Source organism: Dryobates pubescens, chromosome 26 (genome assembly GCF_014839835.1).
Source record: "Dryobates pubescens isolate bDryPub1 chromosome 26, bDryPub1.pri, whole genome shotgun sequence".
Classification (NCBI taxonomy): domain Eukaryota; kingdom Metazoa; phylum Chordata; class Aves; order Piciformes; family Picidae; genus Dryobates; species Dryobates pubescens.
Window position 1 is genome coordinate 6,848,315 of NC_071637.1, and position 22,113 is coordinate 6,870,427.

The 22,113-nt window shown below is 40.8% G+C and overlaps 1 protein-coding gene across 1 annotated transcript in view; it reads right to left on the minus strand.

Moving 5' to 3' along the window:
• PREX1 (phosphatidylinositol-3,4,5-trisphosphate dependent Rac exchange factor 1) overlaps window positions 1-22,113 on the minus strand; it is a 154,465-nt gene that overhangs the window by 20,805 nt on the left and 111,547 nt on the right. The window contains exons 12-20 of the mRNA XM_054173389.1: window positions 21,270-21,373; window positions 20,554-20,603; window positions 17,768-17,843; window positions 14,202-14,274; window positions 12,792-12,934; window positions 6,241-6,333; window positions 2,905-3,053; window positions 1,907-1,992; window positions 61-197 (exon numbers count right to left, since the gene is read on the minus strand). Of these exons, the coding sequence (XP_054029364.1) occupies window positions 61-197; window positions 1,907-1,992; window positions 2,905-3,053; window positions 6,241-6,333; window positions 12,792-12,934; window positions 14,202-14,274; window positions 17,768-17,843; window positions 20,554-20,603; window positions 21,270-21,373 (911 nt within the window). The remainder of the gene's footprint in view (window positions 1-60; window positions 198-1,906; window positions 1,993-2,904; window positions 3,054-6,240; window positions 6,334-12,791; window positions 12,935-14,201; window positions 14,275-17,767; window positions 17,844-20,553; window positions 20,604-21,269; window positions 21,374-22,113) is intronic.

Consider the following 22,113-nt stretch of genomic DNA (forward strand, 5'->3'; position numbering starts at 1 on the left):
GAGAGAGGACTGAAGAAGAGCTAGAATGAATGTACTTCTTTTGTGGCTTTGTATTCCTACCAGTGCTTCCTGTTGCCTGGCCCTGTAGGCTGTAAAGTGCTCCAGAACTTCCACGTAATTTCCATGTGTTGCATTATTCCCATTAACTTTCAAAATACACTGCCCTGGATGAAGGCCTACAGCTGCAGCCTCAGAACCTGAAACATCAACAGGAGAGGAGTTAGGCAGTAAAGTCACCTGACTGCAGAACAGAAATCTGGAAAGCCTGCAAAGTGCTTCTGGTTAAGAAGGGTAAGAGAAGAGCTAGCTGAATGCTGTCATGCTTTTGCTACTAAGTACTTACCCTGAGACCTTTGCTGTAAAAGGAAAACATACTTCCAGTAGTGCTGGGAAAAACAGAGACCTCCTAGATTGTGACAGAAAATGAAATTCCTGTGGGAAATCATTTGGGATTCTTACATGGCTCTTCTAGCCTTATGCTTACAAGAGCTGAGGTCTTGCTTAAATGTAAACAGTTACCTTTGTTTCAGCTTGCACTTGAAAGATACAGAACACTTGAAAGACTGAACACTTGCATGCTGTGCAATCTACCATCATCTAAGAAAATGACCACAGTGTACTTGAACTACAGTAAGCCAAGTGCAATAACCAGCTTCAATGGATTTATTCCGGATTCCGGTGACCAACACTCAGACACAAATCCAGCTCCTAGAAACCTACAGTTAAGGTGATTCACTTCTGTAAGGCACCATTATTTACAATGCATAGTTTTATCCCCAAAGAAATTTGTCTTTTGCTAGCAAAATCCTGAAAAATGAGAAGCTGGTACTTCCAGTTTGCGCTCTTCAGACTGTTAAAAGGTGGCTATGAGGTGCTGTTATGGCAGTGTAATAAAAGTCTCCTTGAGAACATCGTTGCATTTGAATGCTGCCTTTTGTCTGGAGGCTATCTGCACCTATCTGGATATATGTGTTTGTTCAGAGGGAGGAAAGAAGTGGTACATGTCTGAAAGGCTGTATTTTTTGCATCTGCTGACTGTAAAGGTTAGAGCTGTCCTTTATTTGTAGCTCAGTTCAGATTTCAGTGATGAAAGCAGTAAATATCTCTGTCAAACTGTGCTTTCTCCTTTTGAAAAGGCCAAGGAAAGCAGCCCCACTCCATCCTATATTAGTAATTTAGAGCAGTACCAGGCAATGTGAAGAGTGAAGCAGTCTTTTTTAGTCTTTGTGGTGTCCATCAAGAAACACAATCCCACCAACCTGCTGATCTCACAGCACCTGCAGAATTACAGTGATCCAAACGGGCTGACCACAGGCAAAAATACTGAAGAAGCAACAGTCAGTATTACCTCTTCACTTTTTCTCAGCCTTCTCAGTTTTCAGTTTTACTCCCTGGGACTGTAAAGCTCTACCTTAGTAGTCTAGGAAGGAACAAGGTTAGGTTCACTAAGCAATCACACTTCTAGCTTGAAAGAGCTCAAGTGATGATGTTTTCTCAAGAGTCTTTCCATGGAACTATGGACTGCAGTGTCACCAGGCTCCTTCTACTGCAGAATTAAGTTATTCCTTGTATTATGTTGCTGGCATTAGTGACCCAACACTTGGTTAACAACAACAATACCATTTTCTTGGACTATATTTAGATTACAAACACTTGGAGGCAGGAACTAACTTCTTCTATGGTTTTATACATGATTGCAATTCTTGTTTAGGACAGGGAGTCCAAATCATTACGGTCATTAAAGTTAAGCTGTTAGAATTTGCTTAGAGTAAGTTTGACAATGAAACCTTTGATCTGTCTTCATTGATACACACAGATATATATATCCCCACACACACTTCAGATACACATGTATACATATTCAGCTGTACTCCAAGCTTAGCTATACCACAGCCTCTTTCCTTACCTCTTCCCACTGCATGAACATATGGTGGTGCTGCTCCCCGTATCTGAAAGCAAAGTGCTTCAGGACAATCTGGGATTTTAATAATCCTGCAGGTAAATCAAGGAGAAGAGAAAGCAGCATCTTCAGTCAGGCTGTCAGAGCTCTGGGCAATTCTAACATGGCATTCATAACCAGGTCTTGGATTAAAGAAAGTATCTCCACAGCTTACAAATAAGTAACAAATAAACAGACCTGAAGAAATCACCTACTCCATCTTCATTCTCTAGAGCAGATGGGAGATTCTCTTTATAATTAAAATCTGGCATCTCCCAATTTATTACATCCTTAAGTGACACAGTCATGTCTTTCGTTAACAGGGGACAAAATCTTTCTTTCTGTGGCATTTATATTCACTTCCATTGCTGACTTACACCAGCTGAAGACCTTTTCCATTAAAAAAAAAACATAAAAAAATAAGCTGGACAAGACATGCTGGACTAGAATTCAGCATCAAGTACTCATTGAGATGTTCAATTCTATGGCAACTTCTGGGATTGCAGGATGTAATGATGCAAAAGACATTAGCAAGGCCAAGTCTCATTAGAGGATAAAAAAAAAAAAGAGCTGAAAAACTGCAAGGGGTTTGTTAGTCATCCAAAAGAAGACAAGCTTTAATGGGGTGAAAACTGCTTTCCCTTGCACTTACATTAGAGTCTGAGACGCTTCATGCCTGAGTCAGAATCATGGTCCTTGTGATTCAGTTCTGTTTGTGAACAAGGAAGCCAAAACTTAACTGCACTCAGTACACTGAAAATACATCCAGACCTGTTCTGGAAGCAGGAAGTTCATCACTAAGAACAACTTGTGACTCCTGTGTCTTTCATTTATGTCATTTTTGCCCCACTGAACTGCTTCTGCATAGCAAAAGTGTTTAGAGAGTTTTCACTACAGACTGTTGAAGTAGTTAGTAATTGATATTTCCAGATAAACTTTATCTATCTGACCATCTCAGCACTTACTCTTTTGATTTGGTGGCTACCAGAAGCCTAAGTGGCCTTCGTGAGCAGAAGGACTGGTTTAAAATGGTTTCCACTTCTGAAAACGGGCGTAGGAAGACTAAGTCCTCATTGATGGAATAGATTTTCCTTCCTGCCTGCAGGCCAGCCATCTGCAAATGAAGCAAACACCACAGGAAACTTCAGCTCACTGTCAGCATCTTTTAAGGTTCAGGCTTCAACATTCAACTTATGGGCATTCCTAGGGTTACTGTCATATGGAATGCTGTATATAAAGTGTTGGGCCAGCAAATCACTTGTCAGTCACCATGAAAGTTGTCTGCATTTACAGAAAACAAAGGGATTTTACCAATATCTGTATAAATATGCCACTGCACAGATATACTTTCTCCTTTTGTGGTACAAATTTTTTAAGAGGGGCTACTGTAAGGGAGACCATTAAAAAACCCCAAACAAACAGGAGAGGGAGGACAACTGAAAAACAGGGGACTGTAACAGACTGGCTGCAATGTGCAGTGAGATACAGAAGTGTGAGGCACAGGGAGTCAAGTTTTGAACCACTAACCATGCAAGACCAGTCTATACCTAGTCACATAAGTAAATGTAACCTGGTTTTAAGTTTAAGCTGTTCACTGCCTGTGCATATGGGACACCTATGTGTGCATGCAATCAAGGCAAATCCACAAATGCTGGAGGTACAAAGTCACATCTTAAGCCCTACAAACTAGCAACTTTCAAAGCAAAATCTGCTGCTCTTCTGGGATACAGCTAAGCAGGCTAAGGAAGATCAGACAGGGTGTCTAATGACCCTGCAGAGTCACAGAGCTAAATAATGGATGCTCCTTATGACAACTCAATGCAGTTGTCTGGATCCGGGCCACTGCGTTTTCCCAGACACCAGCAGCTGGCTCTTTGCTGTTCATCTGCATGGCCACTGGCCAACTGGCTGCTGGCTGAACACACTCTGTGCAGACATCTGCTTGTCAGTCGGCTGTTCAGAGTGAGACAGCAACCTCACCTCCTCAAAGGATCATTTTTTTCACTGTTGCTTCCTTCTGACAGTGTCATTCCTAAACCAGCTCCATTATTACAACCTGTGGGAATAAGCCCAGCTGCAACTGCCCTGCAAGTGAGCTGGCTGAGAATGGAAGATAAGGTTCAAACTGAGGAGACATAGACTTTCTGAATTTTCTTCTGAAGACTCAAGAACTTGGGATAAGCCTCAGTGTTCCACTATCCACATCAACAAACCACTACTATATGATTTTTTTGTGACCCTCTGTCTAGGTGAGCAGAGCAAGTGCTAATAGTTACAGGCAGCTGCTGCCAGGAGCATGGAGGGACATCTCCTACAGATGAAAGTCCCAGCCTGAGATGCTGATCCTCCAGTTTCAGGAAAGAAAAATGCAGGAGTAGTGCCCAGTACAGCACTATTCCATCTAAAGGCCAAAACTGAGAAGCTGGACACACATCAGGCAGAATTCAAGCACCCTGTCAGTAAAGGAATTTAATGTTCTATCAATTCTTTTCTCAACAGCTTTTAAACACAATTTGGAAACTGCTTCTGGCATAGACAAATCTAAAAAGCAGTTCCTATAAAATTTTGAGAAGAAAAAAATACACTAATAATAGAAAAAGCAGTGCCTGGCCACTCTTAGTTTGAATGGAAAACCTAAAGACCCATGCTGCACATGCCGTGTGCTGCCACAACCTGTGCCTGACAGTTTTGTTGCAGGTGTACTAGGAAAAAAAGAGATCACACTCCTGAACTCAAAGAGAATATCCTAACCCTGAATAAACCCATGGAAGTCATAGATTTGTTCCCATTGAACTGGTGAACCTGGAATCTTACTCTGCCCTGAAGTCTGACAGACCTAATGAATGGGCACTGTGGTGGGCATTGTAAAACAAAACTGCACATCTTAATCTTTGTCCCTGAAGAGTGTGACAGCAGGCACGGGGTCTCTAAATGGCCCACAGCTGCTGAGCCACACAGAACCACATGTTGAATATCTTTCTGTTATCACAAAGCAATTACAAAAACCCTGTAGAATGTAATGCAAAGCATTCCTGTTGGGCCTCAGGTCTTCCCAGAATGAGCTGACAGCCCTTCAGTGCAGAGAGATGCAGATTTAATTCTTCTCTGAAGCAGTATTCTAAGATGAAGTTGAAAATATGGGCTCATGGTCACAGATAGTTTGTCTTGGAAGATCAAGAAAAGAATTCCTTAGAACACTGTGTGCTTCTGTTGTCTTAAAATACAACAGATTTGCAGGCTATTCCACAAGCATCTCACCTAAGAAAGGGCAGAAGGATTATCTGTCAGGCAATGGTTTCCAGCAGAGCTTTGGACTAATACAATTTTTGGCCAACCCCTGCTGATTTTGAGCACGAAGTAGAGGATAAGATTGGTTTCTTTGGCAACCACAAATCAAACAAGAATCAGGAATACTGAAATAATTTAGTTCTACTATTAAGCTTCAGTTCAAAATTCCTTCCCACTTGACACTCTCAACACTGCTAAAATCAGTCTGTCCACGTCAGGTATCTGCATTGGGCAAGTCATCCAGGAGTTATGTGAAGCCCAAATGCACTGACCACAAATAAATGCAGACATTAAAATAAATTCTGCAATGGTTGTCTGGGGCTTTTAATTAGAAGTACCATCTGTGTGCTGCTACAACGTACTGTGAAATACTGGACAAGTAATTTAGTCCTCTCTTATCTTCACAGGTGCTTGAAAGCCTATTTTTAAATGCTCTTTAGGTGATTTTCAGTCTAACACTTAATTTCAGTAAATGGAGGATCATGTTGTGTTCCACACAAGGATTTTGTATGGATAAACAAATGCTTATGACATCCTCAGATCCTATCATATCTGCGCCATCCATGTGCCTCAAAGAAACGAAGCAAGTATGTTCTATAGAACCCTTAAAAATACCACGGAGGGAAATGAGTGCATGCTTTTCAAGGCATAAATACAAATCTAAAGAATACAGCTTTCACCCAAACCCATTTCTCATTGCACATCTTTGCTGCCCCAAAACAAATCTGAGGAGGGAGGGGAAGTAACATTGCATCACTACTGCAGCTGCGGTACACTTTCACCACACAGAGATACTGCTGTTGTCTAGTCACTTACCAAAAATATTCAGCAAGTCACCCAAAGATGCCAGAAAGCTTTGCAATTCGCAGAAACAGTTTATCATCACAGGAATTGTAGAAGCCACCCCATTTTCTACTAGCTGTCTTTAATAAAAGGATGGTTTTGCACCTTTTCAAAGCGTTGAAATATTTTTAGGTAACAAACCCAAAATATTTATGGATGTAATTTCTTACCTCTGCAGAGGACCCTCTTCGAACTGACTTCACCACAATTGCTTTGTTCTTTTCTTCTATGTCAAATCCATAGTCGTCCTCTTCTGGTAAAATCTTAGAAAGAGCACAAGGTAACGCTTCATAAGCATGGAGTTAGCTGAGAAGTTGAAGGATGGAGATGAGAAATGGATCTTCTCATTCCTAGCCATAACCGACACAGACTTTTGTATCTTAAGGCTGAAAGGGACTACAAAGTCATTTGATCTGATCTCCTATACAACATAAGCAAAACCACATAATCCAGTTATTTCTGCATTGCCCCCTTATATAAGAATACTGCAGAATTTCACAGTATCACCAAGGTTGGAAGAGACCTCAAAGATCGTTGAGGTCCAACAGACCTCATGACTACACCATGGCACCAAGTGCCACGTCCAATCCCCTGTTGAACACCTCCAGGGACGGTGACTCCACCACCTCCCTGGGCAGCCCAGTGAGTTATCCCATTATCACCTGCAGTCTTAAAATGAAGGATCTATTCCTGTCCTTAAGAGTTTGTTTCAATGGTTAATTAACTCTTTTATTAGAAATTGCATTTGGTTTTAACTTCTAACCCTCCATTCCTCATTTGATCTTTCAGATTACAGGATTTGTCAATACTCAGTATTTTCCATTGGTGAATGGACTTAGAGATCAAAGTGTCATCATTTATTTACTTTTTAAATACATCCTGCACACCCAATAGTGAACAATCTGTGAGCCCTTCTGAGCTATCCATTTCAGATAAATTTGGGATGTTAGGCCTATTTGTTACAGATAATACCACACACTACGTAAATCCACATCATAGGAGCCAGTCTGCTGGCTAAAATTCTGGATGACCAGTGAGAGAACCATTTCTGACTTGTATAGCTCCTTCCTCTAGAGAACAGTCACATGAGATTTGTGTAAGGGAAAAATACAAGACATGTGGCATGGCTCATAGTTTGTACTTTTATGGTTGACAGAAGACTTAGTAGCTGCTGCTACTGAGAACCTGCTTCTGCTTATTTGCACTAAGGTTACACAGACTGCCTTTGTAAAAATTATATCAATCATGGCAAATGTTTCACTCATTCTCTTCTAGTGGTTTAATAACGTGGGGGGGAAGGGGGTGGAAAAGCCTAAGAACTTATTTCCCATTTTCAAAACATAAACCAAAGCAAGCCTGGCCATTGGTAAATGGACAAGAGGAAATTCTACATGCTAAACATCTTGCAATTGAGCAATACATTTAAGAACTCTCTGATAAATTAAAAACTCTGTTAAAAGGACAAAATAAAGCCAGCAAATCATTGGGGGAAAAATGACTGAGAATTATTTCCTTCATTCTGATGCTTCATGCACGATTTTAAAACACTGCCTTCTTCAGTTTCAGTCAAAGCCATCAGTTTGTAAGCTTTGTCTTTCTACAGGCATTCACCTTAAGGAAATACAAAGGGGCAAAAAAAAAGAAATAGAATCATTGCTTCCTGCTGGAGCTGCACATCCATGTGAAAATGCTTCATGACATAATATATCTGCAGGGAAAACATCCTCATCAGATAATGCTCAGATTAAATGATGGACAAGAAAATTAAACTACTAAAAATAGTAAGTTTGCCATTCTTGGATATTTCTGACAAAGTACTTTCAGAAGCAATGCTCTTTCAGCAGGTTTAGTAACAGGACAGCTTAGGAAACAGGCTGCACCACTGGTTAGATCTTCAGTGCTGCAAGTGCAATGAGCTTCAGCCAACAGCAGTACTTTTATCACTTTGCATTTGGGATTAAATAGAAAGTTTCTAGGATAGCTCCCCCTTCCAATTCTCATTTTACCTTTCAAGGTACTGTTCAGTTTCTTTTGTTGGATTTTGAAAGCATATATGAAAGAGACACTTAAAAATCTGGAGGCTTTGATTTGCCAAATTTAAGCAGCCGGCAGCTACACGAATTAAATGATCTCTTGGGTGCAGCTACCATTACTATGCAAGAAGATCTTTTATATGCTATCATTTTTAATAACCTACCTTTCTCTGTTCACCAGTACTGCAAAAATACATTGTTTGAAAGCAAAGAACCAAAATTCTTTTAAGAAACCCCAGGTGCATCATCATAGTGTGAAGGATAAACCTCACGTTCTGTAGAGTGACATTCCTGTACCGAGGACACTCACGAAAAGTAGCCTCTGGGTGATATTCAGTACGCAGCACTTGGAGAAGGCTGTGGATCATTCTTTAGAACAAAGTAGTAATACCTTGCAGTTCCACAGCTGAACACCTTCATCCCTAAGGAGCCCAAAGCAATTAACTAACTTGCCATCTGCAACAATTATTGCTGTGCCCCTGAAATCCAATCAGTTTTTTGAATGTAAAGGCAGCAGCTGTTTCATCTTGAAAGACAACCACATTAAAAAATGAGCCCATATGAAAAATAAGCACATTTAATCAAAACCAGAGGGCAAATGTAGTCAGAACACATTCAAAGAGAATTTTGGAGGGGGGTATGTGTATGTGGAGTGGGAGAGAGGAGATGAAAAGCTATGCAAAGGATGTTCTGTTGCACTGTATCATGCAGAAGCGGGAACTCTCAACCTAAACTTTTGGGGGCATCAGCAGCACAGGCAGATCAAAGACCATTTCCAGCTACATCCTTCTCACAGCCATCCTACAGCTCTCCAGCATAAACTCATCTCTGTAGGACACACTTGAACAGTTTGACTTGCTAGGGATTTCTTAAGGAGCAGTGACTTATCAGATAGTGTCAAGTCTCAATGCTTCACAAAACTGATAAGGTTTCTGTGACCCTCAGCGGCATTCATTTTAAGAGAACTGTTTTCCTGCCACCTCATCTCCCAGGTTGTTCCAGTCTCTCCAGCCTTTCAAAAGTCAACAGCTCTGGGGCACTAAAACAAAATTTGAGAAGACAAGATTTCTTCCCAGTGAGAAGCTTCAGAAATTAAGTCACCTCTACTACTATTATCTTTACAGGTATGTTTTGTCACATTAGCAAAATAGGCTTAATATATACAAAATGACTCAAAGTTTCTTCTGGTTTGAGAGCTTTGAAATTGAGCACTGAAATGGAACTGCTGCTTCTGAACAGTGTAAGATTTATAGCCTGAGGGACGATTTTCACTTCAGAACTCACTGTAATTCTTAGTATCCAAATCCACTCAAAGCCCTTATCTGGCCACGTACACCTGGATGATGGATGTCTCTTGTTACTGACTTGCCAGCCTGTTGTCTCCTCAGGAGATCAGAAATCCCTAGAGGATGCACTCTTGTTAGTGGCTCTCATCCCAGGGATGTTTCAAATCAATGATTTGAATTCTCAAGCTACAATAGACTGTGGTAGGCTAGTATAATGAAGAACAAAGGGAAAGCTCATTTTTGCTCTCTCTATGCTGAAATTTTGCAGAGTTAGGTCGTTTTATATTAGCATGACACACAAAAGTTATTCTCCTGGTGCTGATTAAAGATGGAAGAGATTTTTATTAGGGACCAAGTATGAGTAATACAAAATCCCATTATTTATTTATGATTAAAACAGAAGAAATGCATTCTGCACTTTTAAAAAGAATTTTTAAGGTGAATGCTGTATTTACTGGATTAGCTGGTTTGAAATGGAAAAGATACAAACTCAAATGATAATACTGTTACCTAAAACCTTGGTGTCTGAAGAGATGAAGTTTAAGGGCACTTGCATTTTCAGGCCTGATTTTAAATGCAGCAGCAGTAGCAAAGCCCTGTGTATGGATGAGATTTAGCATCCTGATTCTCAGGTGGCAAACTGAGGAATGGAGTGTCTTAAGGTCTTGCTCAGGCCACACTGAGTTCAGTGAGAAGTTCAATTAAAACCCAGGGAGCCCTGACTTCTGTGCTCAAACCACTGGCTTTCACCCAATATGCCACAGTACTCAGGCCCCTGCTCCAAGCCAGTGCAACAGTTTTGAGAATGCTACATAAAACATACCCAGGTATTCTCTTCAGAAATCACTGGAAATGCTTTTCTGCTGCCACCAGGTAAGTGATATGCTAGAGTCTGCTCAGGAGTCTAGCACTGTGTGTGCATTAAACCACTGATGGAGGCCCCTCACCACAGGCAAATATCTTTGTCTGATACTCAGCTTTAACTTGTGTCATGGGTGGCTTGGGCTAACTTGCAGAGGTGCTGACCACAAGCTAACAGCACACTGCAGTAACCAAGTCACAATGCTTGGAATCAATCCCAAATCCAAATTCTCTTCAGCTATGCAAAGAATGTTGTATATTTTCTCAGTTTGTCAAGATTTATGTCCTTCAATGAGAAACAATTGCACAAATAAATGAGGATTAAAGTTTGTTTGAAGTGGGCTTTTGCAGACTGAAAGCACACTTTTCCTTGGCATTTCTGATGATTGCCAAAGTTTCTTTTGAGTTCTGTTCTCAAGGCCAAGCTCTTCTGTCCTAAACAAACTTAGATGAAGATGGTAGAGGAGGTGCTCATTAAACAGCTGGGAATTCACAGCAGGAGAAAGGCATGTTTCAAAAGCCAGTGCTAAAGAAACTCCATTTAACCTCCTTGGGTGGGAAGGATCAATGCCTTATCATGAGTATAAAGAAGCAGGCAGTGATGTTCCACAGCAGCAAAGCCTCAGGACTCCAGTTGCTCATAACTGCTAACAGTACAAGTCAAGAACAATTTCTTTTGAGGCTAAGTGCAATGCATTTACTGGACTGCTATTTGTGTTGTCTTCTTCACAAACAGGGTAGTTTACTTGTGGAAATGAGGGCACCTCAGAACTTCAGCATGACTCATACTCATCTGACAAAAACCTGTGCCCTCTAAGGAGGTTTCTTACTCATCATGTGCTCTTCATTTCAGGTTGTTTACTTTCAGAGATGAGACTGTGTTTTGACAGAGGCTGACTGATGCATTTCAGATCTATGATAACAGTAATATAAAAATTATTCCTGCTGCACATAATTTGTTACTAAATTATGGAGTCACTGGAAGGACCACTTAGGGATCATGATCACTCACTTGTAAATAGTCCATGTGCAAGCTCTGCTTGTTTGTTCTGTCTCTTTAAAGAATATCAGTACATTATTATTACGTTAACAGGAAACAGATTCAAAGAACTCATTTCACAGCTAACACATTACCCTTGAATTTTGGCATTTTAACAGAAGTGCCTTGAACTGACAGAAAAAAGTGGAAGAGAGAGATTAGTCAATCTGTTTTCTTGAACTGTCTTGTCTTGGAAAGGTGGAGAATTAAAAATACCTGCAGAATGGCAGTTCCCACCAGCTCTCACCAAACTGATAGCTGAGTGCTTTGCAAGCACAGTAAAAAAAACACCCCAAAACCCCAACAAACCCAAGTGTATCATCTTTTAACTGCTTTGCTTGATCTAATAATGCTTCATGAGGATAATCCCATTAACCCAACACCCATGTTTCTGGCACAGGATGCAGAGAGGGATAATTTTGAGCAACTACAGTGCTTTAAATATTAATTCTGGCCATTGAGACTAATACTGATTGGTCTCCTGGGAGACAAGAGAACACTGAGATAGTGAACTGTGTGTGAAGCACAGAAAAAAACTCTCATGTAATGGGCCTTTGGATCTTCTCCAGCAATTCTGGTTTTGTAGTTTCTGACTCAAGTTTTTATCCTAGTCCTGCATTCTGCCAGCATTCAAAGGAAATAACAGATGGCCCTGGAGCCACTGGAAACAAACAAGGATCTCAGAACAAAGACTTTGCACCAATCCAATCATACTTCAAAGCATTAGAATAGTCCCAGAAAAGTAAGGACCGTGATGGCATTTAGTGAGGTGGGACTCCAGGAGATAACTGTGATGCTGCAAAACATCACATACGAAACATGAAGCACAGTATTGTGTGGAAAATCATTTCCATTCACAAAGTAACGATGGTGCTCTGAAATATCATTCTTATCAGGCTTTTAACTTGCATCTGGATCTACATATAAGACTGTAGAAAATGTGTTTAAACCTGACAGCTCACCTCTCCCAAGACAACAGTGCCTGTCACTTTCTCCTCCACCACACCAATACAGTGGTGCCTGATCAATAAAATCAAGAAACATACAATGCCTACTAAGGTAACATCTCCAGCTCTTCCAGACTCTCCAAATTGCTTCATGGGAACAGAAAGGGGTTGTGCTGTGAGCTAGATGGAACAGTTGTACCTCCAAGCCTCCTCTCATATGTGCTTTTACACGTGTGTGTGAGCAGTAAATCCAAGGCTCCAGATAGTGCAGTAGAATGTTCACATGCTAGAGAAGGGAGATTTCAACTTGTAGATTTCCCTTGATACCACAATAAACTTTGCATTCTGCCAGCTACAAAAGACAGAGCCACACAGCTTAGAGCTCTATAGCAAAGTAGCCCAAGAATGAGTATTTATGCGGTGAAGAAAAGTCTAGCTACAGGTGCAACTCCTCTTTTTAACTCTATTCTCTCTGTTTTGCTTTTCATTCTGCTCTGGTATGAAACACCACCAGTTTGACAGAAACATCAAGGTTTACATTAACATATTTCTTACCAGAAGACTCTTTCCCAGGATGTTTTCCACAAGCTTGAAGTCATTACGTAACTGTTTGCTCTTTGAACTGGTGCCTTCCATCTCCTCATCAGCATAAAAGCGGAAATACAAGGACTCATCCTTAAATTCACTTTTCTCCAGAACTGGAAGCAGTGTATGAAATACAGAGACGCATTTACACAGAGAAAGGAAGAGAGAAACGAAAAAGAAAGTTAAAGGAAATCCTAAAGCTTTCCCCAGTCTTTACAGAACGAAGAGCAGACGCATCCCTATCAGTCAGCTGTCTGTTTTCAAGCTACTACTGTATTTCAGGGGTACGCCTTTCCTCACGGTGCACGTAGTGCATCATGATGCGATGCTTCACCTCCTTGGCACGTAGAATGCACATAGAACACAAAAGATCCTTTCAGAAGCAAGATGTTACTCAAACCCTTGCGCTCCTTCCCCATGTCAAAATGAATACGGTAAAACTAAAAGGAGCAAAGAGGGGTGAAAATGGCTGTTTGAAAGCAAGTGTAATGGATACACAGACTAAGCAAAAAGGAATGGAGAAGGAAATGAGATCAATAGAATTCTGGGCGGGGGGTGACACTTCTTTACCACATTTTTCAAGTATGATACCCGGAGGCTTCAAACAAGAGCACCAAAGGACAATGTCAAAACCCGAGGAACAACTACTTCCTTCAGCAAGTACTAATGCCGAGGAACTCCTTGCCAAAGGATGTGATGAATGCCAAAGGCTAATGGATCAAACTCTTCAAAGAAAAACAATTCTTACATTCTTATCAAGTACTATGCAAATTCTCAAAACCACTACTCAAAATAGGCAGAGTAAATGTTATTTATGACTAAAACTGGATGTTCCACTGGATTAACTATGGTTTACTCTTGGGACTTTGTATGTGTTATTTGATACTGATACAGATGTGGCTTGTTTACATTCCCAATTTAGCAGCAGCATCACTTGAGGATGGATGATGTCTAACTTGGCAGTTTGGCACTTCAGATTTGGGAGCTTCAGAGATTCTGCACTTAGGATCGTGCCTGCTGTCCGAGAATCAAGGATGAGGCAATTTTACTTCGTACCTGACATTTCTTAGTGAAATTTCAGGATGGTACTTGGGTTGTACATTGGTCTGAAGGCTCTGAAGGAGATACAGTGAAGAAACATGCCCTTTCTGACTTGTCTGATCACTTCAGGGCTCATCATAACTATTGAGCAAGGGGATTTACATGGGAAGGTACCAGGCTTAGACACTTCACTTTTTAGGAGGACCTACTTTCTGGGATACCTACAATTGTATACATGTCAGCATGGCACAGCCTACAGAAGAGGGGTTTTCAGGCAATCAGCTAATCTGAAGTAAGTGCTCCTTTAATTGGCTGTAGGAAGCAATATTGATGCATTACCGTGATGCATGAAGCCATTATTGCAGAGTCCAACACCCAGCGCGACAGCTTCCTCCCGAGTCTGACAGTCTCCCTAGAAACAAGAGGATAAATATTACATCTCAGATGACTTCCTAAACTCAATTATTCCCCTTCCCCACCGCTGAGCTTGTGGCTCTGAAATTAGTGGGATGTTCTTTGTAGGGAAGAACAGCAAGAAATTAAACTGGCTACCCCGTTGCCCAAATCCCATTCCTATCTATGGCAGCTCTTGCCTCCTACAGGTACTAGAAATACAAGGACCAGGATTCTGCAAAGCAGTTGTTTAACCCACAAAAGCACACAATTCAATGTACAGAGTTTTATTTGCAAACAGTGTCAGACTTGAGGATCCATTAGCCACAGACAATAAAATTCATTCTTAGAGAGAGAAGTTGACAGATCTTATCTATATTCAACCAAAGGGCAAAAAACCTGAGTGAACCCCATGAACATGAACTCCAAAGGTCAGACCGATTCAAACTGCAGGGGCATTCTTTGCTTACACAGCAGACCTATGAACAAAAGGCTTCAGTTTCTCGCTATCTAAAGCCCTGAGTGTAGTATTTCAAAACAGGTGCCAAAGGGAACTTGCCAAATGTACCAATTCACCTGAAATGCCAGTGCTACGTTGTGCATCCACAATGCAGCTCAACAGAAGACACGCCTAATTTTCGCTGCGTATCTGCTGATTTGCAGCCACAAGTGAAGATTTTATGAACACGCTGGTTGTAGTTTTTAGGCAGCTATAGAAGCTCTAAATAATGCTGCTAAAAATCAGGAGGAGCTGTTAGCCTTACTCAGATGAAAAACGTGAACACTGGTCACTTGATGTAAGATTATCTCCTTCCCAGACCCCAGGCAGGCACAAGAGAACCTGGGATCTGCTCACTAAAAGCAGCTGGTCAGCTCATTCTAGCAGGTCAGGGACAAGCTGCTTTGGCAGAAGAACAATTTCAGTGTTTTACTTCCTGCCCTACTAAATGAGAAGCTGTATCCTACACAAATGTTTCACCTTCTTTCCCCCCTCCATCTGGAGAACTAGATATCCTGAAGCTCTAGCAGACGACAGAGTAGTAGTGTACTGACTTCACTTTAAGCAAACCAGCTTGAAGACCAAAAGATCTTTGAGCTTGTCAGTAGAACATCAGTCCTACCTCAAGGCCTACTATGGGGAGCAATAGCTACGTGCCAGGCCAATACTGGCAAAGAACATTGCTATGGTGTAAAGATACTGATTAAATATAGAAAAGGAAAAGGATTGGCTTTTGCCAGTCAGCAGCACTACTGGCTCCTGTTAAGAGACTTTCTGGGGGAGGGAAGGCATGACATTTACAAAATAAGAACTAAATACTATTATCTTGGTAGGAAAAGGCCAAGGCAGCTCTGGAGAAACTGCTTGTTTTGTAATCACGCAAGGAAAGCCAAGCAAAGGGCTTTAATAAACCTGGAGCTTAACTTTTACTATAAACTACTTTCAAGCCTTTGCTCATTTTCAACATCCTGTCATGTGACAACTCTCAACACTCGTGCTACTTTTTGGGAGAAATGGGTGGTTTATTTTACAGAGGCTGGGACTTAAAAATCCAATTTATCCTTTCAATTATAAATAAACTGGAGGAGAAAATTCAGTCTCACGTGACTCTCAACTTTTAGGAATCCACTTTTGTTTTAGGCAGCAAAATCTTTGCGTAGGCTCTAAACCAGACTTGCCTACTTCTGATGATGTTAACTTGGCTTCAAAACACTCTCCTAGTGGAAGAGGGTTCCCTAATTATAAGATAATTTAAAATAGATCACACAACTGTTCAAATGCACACAAGATTAAGCCTCGCTGAGGACCCAACTTATTTCTTGTCAGGAGTACAATAGCCAGCAGCTTCCAGGTACAAAATACAGTTGACAATTTCTTTGATTATTACAAAAGTTCTTACTCTCTTTTCCCATTCAGTCTTACAAATTTGTGAAGGTCAAGGCAATTAAAAGGAGTTTTCTTATTAGGGAGTGCTCCCACCAGCATTTATAGTCTATACTGCAAACAGAAACAAGAGACTACCCTTCAGGACAGACATCCCTATGTCATTAAATCTAACAGAAACAATAGGCCTGATGGTTTTTGTGCACCATTTCTAAACTAAAATCATTATGTAAATTAATTGTCAGACTAAGACAAATATACCCCAGCATTTTTGTGTAACAGGTCGTTATCAGATCAGACACCATCACCAAGACTTTCAGGAAGAGATGGCTAAAGTTACACTGAAAGGTTGAGATCTGTGCAGTCAAATGAATGCACAAAAGCTCGGTATTCCTTAGTTCCCACAAACATCTGCTGCTAGTTAATACAGCCAAAATATAAATGGCTGCTAGAAAACAGTTCAATCTAGAAAGAAAACTCTAAGGAAATCTCCCTGAAAATTACTATTTGTATTGATCTACAAGCAAAGACTGACAGTGATTTAAATATTTAGCAGCCTTCCATGTATCCACATCTGGCTTTAGTACAGCCTGGTTCAATCTTAATGAAGAGTTCAGTAAACAGGAGAACTAGCAGCCACATTAACCTACCACAATGAAGAAAAATGGGGAAAGAAATGAGCTGCCTTTTCCAGACCAAGAGCTGATGTTTTACTCTGCTATCTGAGCCTTTCTGCTGCCCACAGCTCTACGATTAACTATTGTATTGGCCAGATCAGCTTGATGACGTCTCTCTTCTTTCACCAAAGCAGACTCTTTTTTTCCCCCCCTCTGCTTTCCATGAAGAAGACCCAGTTAAATCACACACAACTGATATGACAACCTCAGTACTAATATCCTTGCACTCCTCTGTGCTCTTAACAGAGAGCAGCCTTAAATCATATCAACCTTATTATTGTAGAAAGATGTCAAATGCAATTGCAGGAAACATTTCTGAAGGACAACATCCCTGGCTGTCAGAGGCCTGATTCTCATTCAAAGCAGCCTCTCTTTATGTCATTTTGTCAGTGTAGGACTCAATGTGATCAATGTGAATCAGGTCATCACTTAAGACAAAACTAGAGAGTGCAGTTGACTCTACGATTGTGAGCAACAGGGCACACTCTCCCTTCATTGCTTTAGATTATCAAAGCTAAATGTTTGATTTCCCAAGTTACAGGCTCTTCTCCACAGGGTAAATGTGGAGCAACTACAGTTTCTAAAGACAACAGTGCAGTTGTTGGTATGAAACTCTAGACTCATTTTTCAGCAAAACTGTACCACACCTATCACTAGGTTAAATGAGATCAACACTGCTTTAAATGTCTTCCAAAAATCACAATGAATAAAAAAGATTCCTGAGAACAGCCAGTTCACCACTCCTAGGGCTAACAAAGAACTTTCTTCCTCTTCATGCTGCCAAATAACAAGTTTTCACCAAATGAACAATAGCAGAAGGCATAAGATTGTAAATTCAAAGAATCAGAGCATGTTTAATTCTGTTTCAGTGTTCCCAAATGAATGTGTTCTAAGTTATTTTTAAATGAAACTGGTAAATTAAGCTCCTTGTCAGCATCTTAACGTTTTCTTACCTGTGCAATGAGCCAATCCACTAGTTTACTTGCAGGGATAACTGATTTGTAGGTCTTTAGGTGGTAGTCACGGTCTCTAATTAAGAAGAATTTAGGGGAAATTAGGACAAAAAGTTAAATATCTGTTTTACAATCTGAACCTTCATATACCACTGTGACCTACTATGTTCAGTTAAGGAAAGAACAAGTATTATAGATGGAGGCAAAAAAAGAGCCTTCCTGCCACACACAAGACAAGGAACAAGAAGCAGATTCCTTTTTCTTTTGAAGGATGGACCAGTTTTTTAACTTTTCTAACAACTTGCATTAGGAAGATATTTTAGATCAGTACAGAGCAGTGTTATTTCAAATGTCTCTAGATGTTGTTTCAAGCCATCTTCAGTGAGCTCATGTTCCTGCCAGAGACAACAAGGACATTCTTTTCACAAATGTACTAAGCTGCTGCTTTAACTTAAGTTAGATATCGCCACCATTGCTCCTGCTGAAAGTCACATTCTTCTGGCTGGGAGTCATCCTCTAGCTTCCATCCTAAATCCATTCATCTCCAGTTTAAGTCTGTTGGCTCAGCACAAGCCTGATGCCTAAACTTCAGTAGTTCTTCTCTAGTGTTTACCCATCGATGTATTCATCAACAGTGACCCTACATATTCCCTCTGTGCCCCCTTTTTGTTAGGCTCACTGGATTAAGCACCTTTCAGCCTTCTCTGTCAAGAGAGATTTTTCCTGATTCCCTGCATCTGTTCAGATTTTACTCCCTTTAGCAAAGTATCACAGAGCAGCCAGATACAAATAAGAGTGCACAGTGGTCTTTTACGGCATCACAAAATTTCAGCCATTGCAAGTAAAAAGAGAAGTGTTGTGTTTAGGTCTTGTAACACAACTTGCACAATCTCACACAGCCATTGTAGAGAGCAGCACTGAAGCAAGGAAAAGAAACCCTATTGTAACTTGCTGCTTTTTGCAGTTTTCTTCCACCCCTCTTCTCAGAGCCATGGAGATAATTGATGTTTTTAGTCTTTCATAAAATACTTCTAAAGAATTTTGATACAAATATAAGAGGACTGTGTGGCTCAGGACATTGGACTCTAACACCTTTCACCTCCAGGTCACTGGATTTAAGCCAGCTCATGAGAGGATGAAAAGCTCTTTCCATTTCAAGGCTGTTTACTGGCCCATGTGAAATAAGTTTCATGGTCTTGATCCAGTTCCTAGCTCCACATCACAAAAGCCATTACCACAATTAATTTGCATTAATTGGCTCCCTCTTGTTAAAAGTCTCAGTAGAGAGGCCAAATGTTGAATAGGCTATGGAGAATTAATTCCTCTCTCACCCTTGGAGGTGGTCCTTCAATTTCAAGCTGGAGGTCCACCGGCAGGACTGTGGAAGGAAACTCTCACAGCCACTGTGCCTGTTTTACAGTCCGGATGTATCTACACAGCAGCTTGAGAGGAGACTTTATTCTTCAGCTCTGTCAAACCAGCCTCCTTCACCAGCACTAGGAGATACTGGGTATCTCCTTTTTTTCTAAAAATCTAACATCCAACCACCATCTAAAATTCATCCTATTCATGTTCCTTTCTCTAATCACCTACAGCTACCAATGTGTTGTGTCTGGCTTTTGTAAATAAAAGCAGGAGAAATGCCTGTGTGTTTGCAGAGAGCAGGGGGGGCAGAAATTAGAAAGGGAAGCAGGGTGTTCAGAACTGGGGGGGGATCCAACCCAACCCAACCCAACCCAACCAACTGAAAAAACATGACAGCATTTCCAGAAATACGTGTCCTCAGAACAAAAGCTTTCTTCACAGTGCTTACACACATTTTCTGACTTGTCTAAATGTAATGTGCTAAAACCAGCACTGAGCTGTGGGAGTTTTTGGGGCACACACTCTTATCTTGGGAAAAATGTGCTTTTGAAATGTCAGAACAATCAAGAAAAGTATTAAAATACTGAGCACTAATGAGCAGGGGTTTCCAGATTGTGAGAAGCAACTCCCAACATTTTCATACAGATGCTGACACAGAGCTAGAGTTTTGAATAAGTTGGCATCGGGACCTTGGTGCAAGGCCCAGTCTTTCACTGCTTGTAGCTAAATGCTTGTCAGGATGAATATGTCAACACGAGTTCACTGACTTTTCCCCCACTTCAAGCTAGCCTGAACAGGAGCAGCCCATAGAATGTTATCCAGAACCATGAGCTGCAGGTGAATAGGCAAACATGGACGTGGGATCCATTCAAATTTTGGCAACACCTTGCTGCCTCACAGAAGCTGGAGGAATATAATGTGCTTCACAAGGTCTAGGCCAGCTACACACAGCCTCTGGTTTTATTCCACTTCAGACTGGCTTTTGTTTGCTTAGTGTGTTTTGAAGGAAGGAATCCTAACATCACACTGGACTCTGTTTATACCACTTCAGCATCTGTTTACATTTGCTATAGCCCAAACAATACAGCAGCTACAGTCATACCACAGCCTGCCCTGAATCAGTAGTCACTTACTAATCACATTCACTTTAGCTCACAGAAAATGCTGGAGTCAACAAACACGCTTGTGTCACGCTAGCAGCTCTCATGTCAGGAAGAGTGCAACACCAGCCTCTCACTCTCCCAGAACCCTGTTCCCACGTACACCAGTAGAAGTAAAACTACACATTTGAACTGTGGTAATAGAAGGGTAATAAAAGAGCCAAGAAAATGCAGAAAATAGCTGTTTGTAATAAGACAGAAGAAAGATTTCAATAGTAAAGCCAGGTTATACATAGATAGGGATCAGGACAGTGTACTTACTTTACCACTGGAGTATATAGGCAGTGTAGTCTGCAGTAGAGCCTCACACCCTGCAGATGAAGAAGGCAAAATGCATGATATTATCATTGTTTGTTGTTGTTTTTCAATAAACTAAAGCTAGCAAAACCTGGACACTGATGTCTCTACTCAGCTGGAATGATCTACTAACTGTTTTCCAAAACAGTTCACTTATTCTGTCAAACCTTCTTCCTTCCCTGTCTCCAGAAGCCAAAAATTGTTCTTTATCTCTAATCACCTCCATTCCAACATTTTCTCCATTAAGCCTTCCTCACAATTAACCCATGAAACCCATGAACTGCCCTCCATAAGAAATCTAATTTATTAAAAGGTATATGGGCAGATACGGGATCAACAGAACTCATCTGACAGGCAATTATCAGGAGCAGCAGTTAAATATTGATCTCTTCTATCTCCCTGAAACATAATGTCCAGAAGACATAGTGTTTAAGATCTTTTGTTACTGTATTAGGATTGTAATCATCAGTCTTGGGTGCAGTCACAACTATATGGTTATTTATTTCTAGTCTCTGCTTCCTCTCCCTAGAGTGCATGTCTCCTATAGCATTAGGATGGATAGCTTAATACAATAAAGATAAACAGCATTAGGGATCTCCTAAACAACTGGCCAGCCACATCCAGAGGCAGAACAAACTCTTCTGAGGCAAATCACATGGTTCAAGAATGCTAATACAAACCTTGGACATGATGTCTTCCAGTTCACTTCTTGGCTTGTATGTTCCATCATCATAGCGAAATCTGTACATCACCTGCTCGTTCTTGAACTGGTGTTTATCTGAAACTAAAACACCAGTAGGTTGGTTAAAATTAGTCTTTCCTCCCCTGCCATGTTCTTCACAGGCCATTTGGTACATCCACACCCAAGTATTTGCTGGCATTTATCATTTTCTGAAGAGAGGACTCAGCTCTTTCAATTTCCCCTTACTGTGTACATACACACTTAGGCACACTTCTGAACTGCTCCACCAACACAGGCAGTTTCTAAAACACTGCAGCTCCAACAACATTGAAATGCCTTCTTTTTACACCAGACTCAATTTATGTAAGGTTTTGGAAAGAGTCTTAGGGAAGGTAATTGGGACCATCTGAGTGTTTTGGTAAGCTCTGAACAGGGTGCCTGCAGATTCCCAAGAGTTATCACAGCACTACAGTTATTTCTGCAGTTGCTCAAAGCTCAGCTGCTCCATAAGCAGAAGTGTGCTGGTGAGAGGAACTGCAGCTGTTCTTCTACCACAGATCTTGCATTTAAGAGTGAGTTTCCTCTACAAATTAAATAGTAATTTTGAGAGACTGCTTTTTTTTTGCCCAGAATAGCCATTCCACAGAAGAGCAGTTAAAATCTTGCTGGGTAATGCTACACACTGATAAGACTTAAGGACACAAGTGATGTTTCAGTGTAACAAGGAACCATTTCAAAAGAAGCATTGATCAAAACTAGAAAGGATTTTAAAATCATACCCATTTTCACACAGTTTGGTCCAGGGGAAGAGGGTCGAATGTTATGTGTAGGTTTATCTTGTC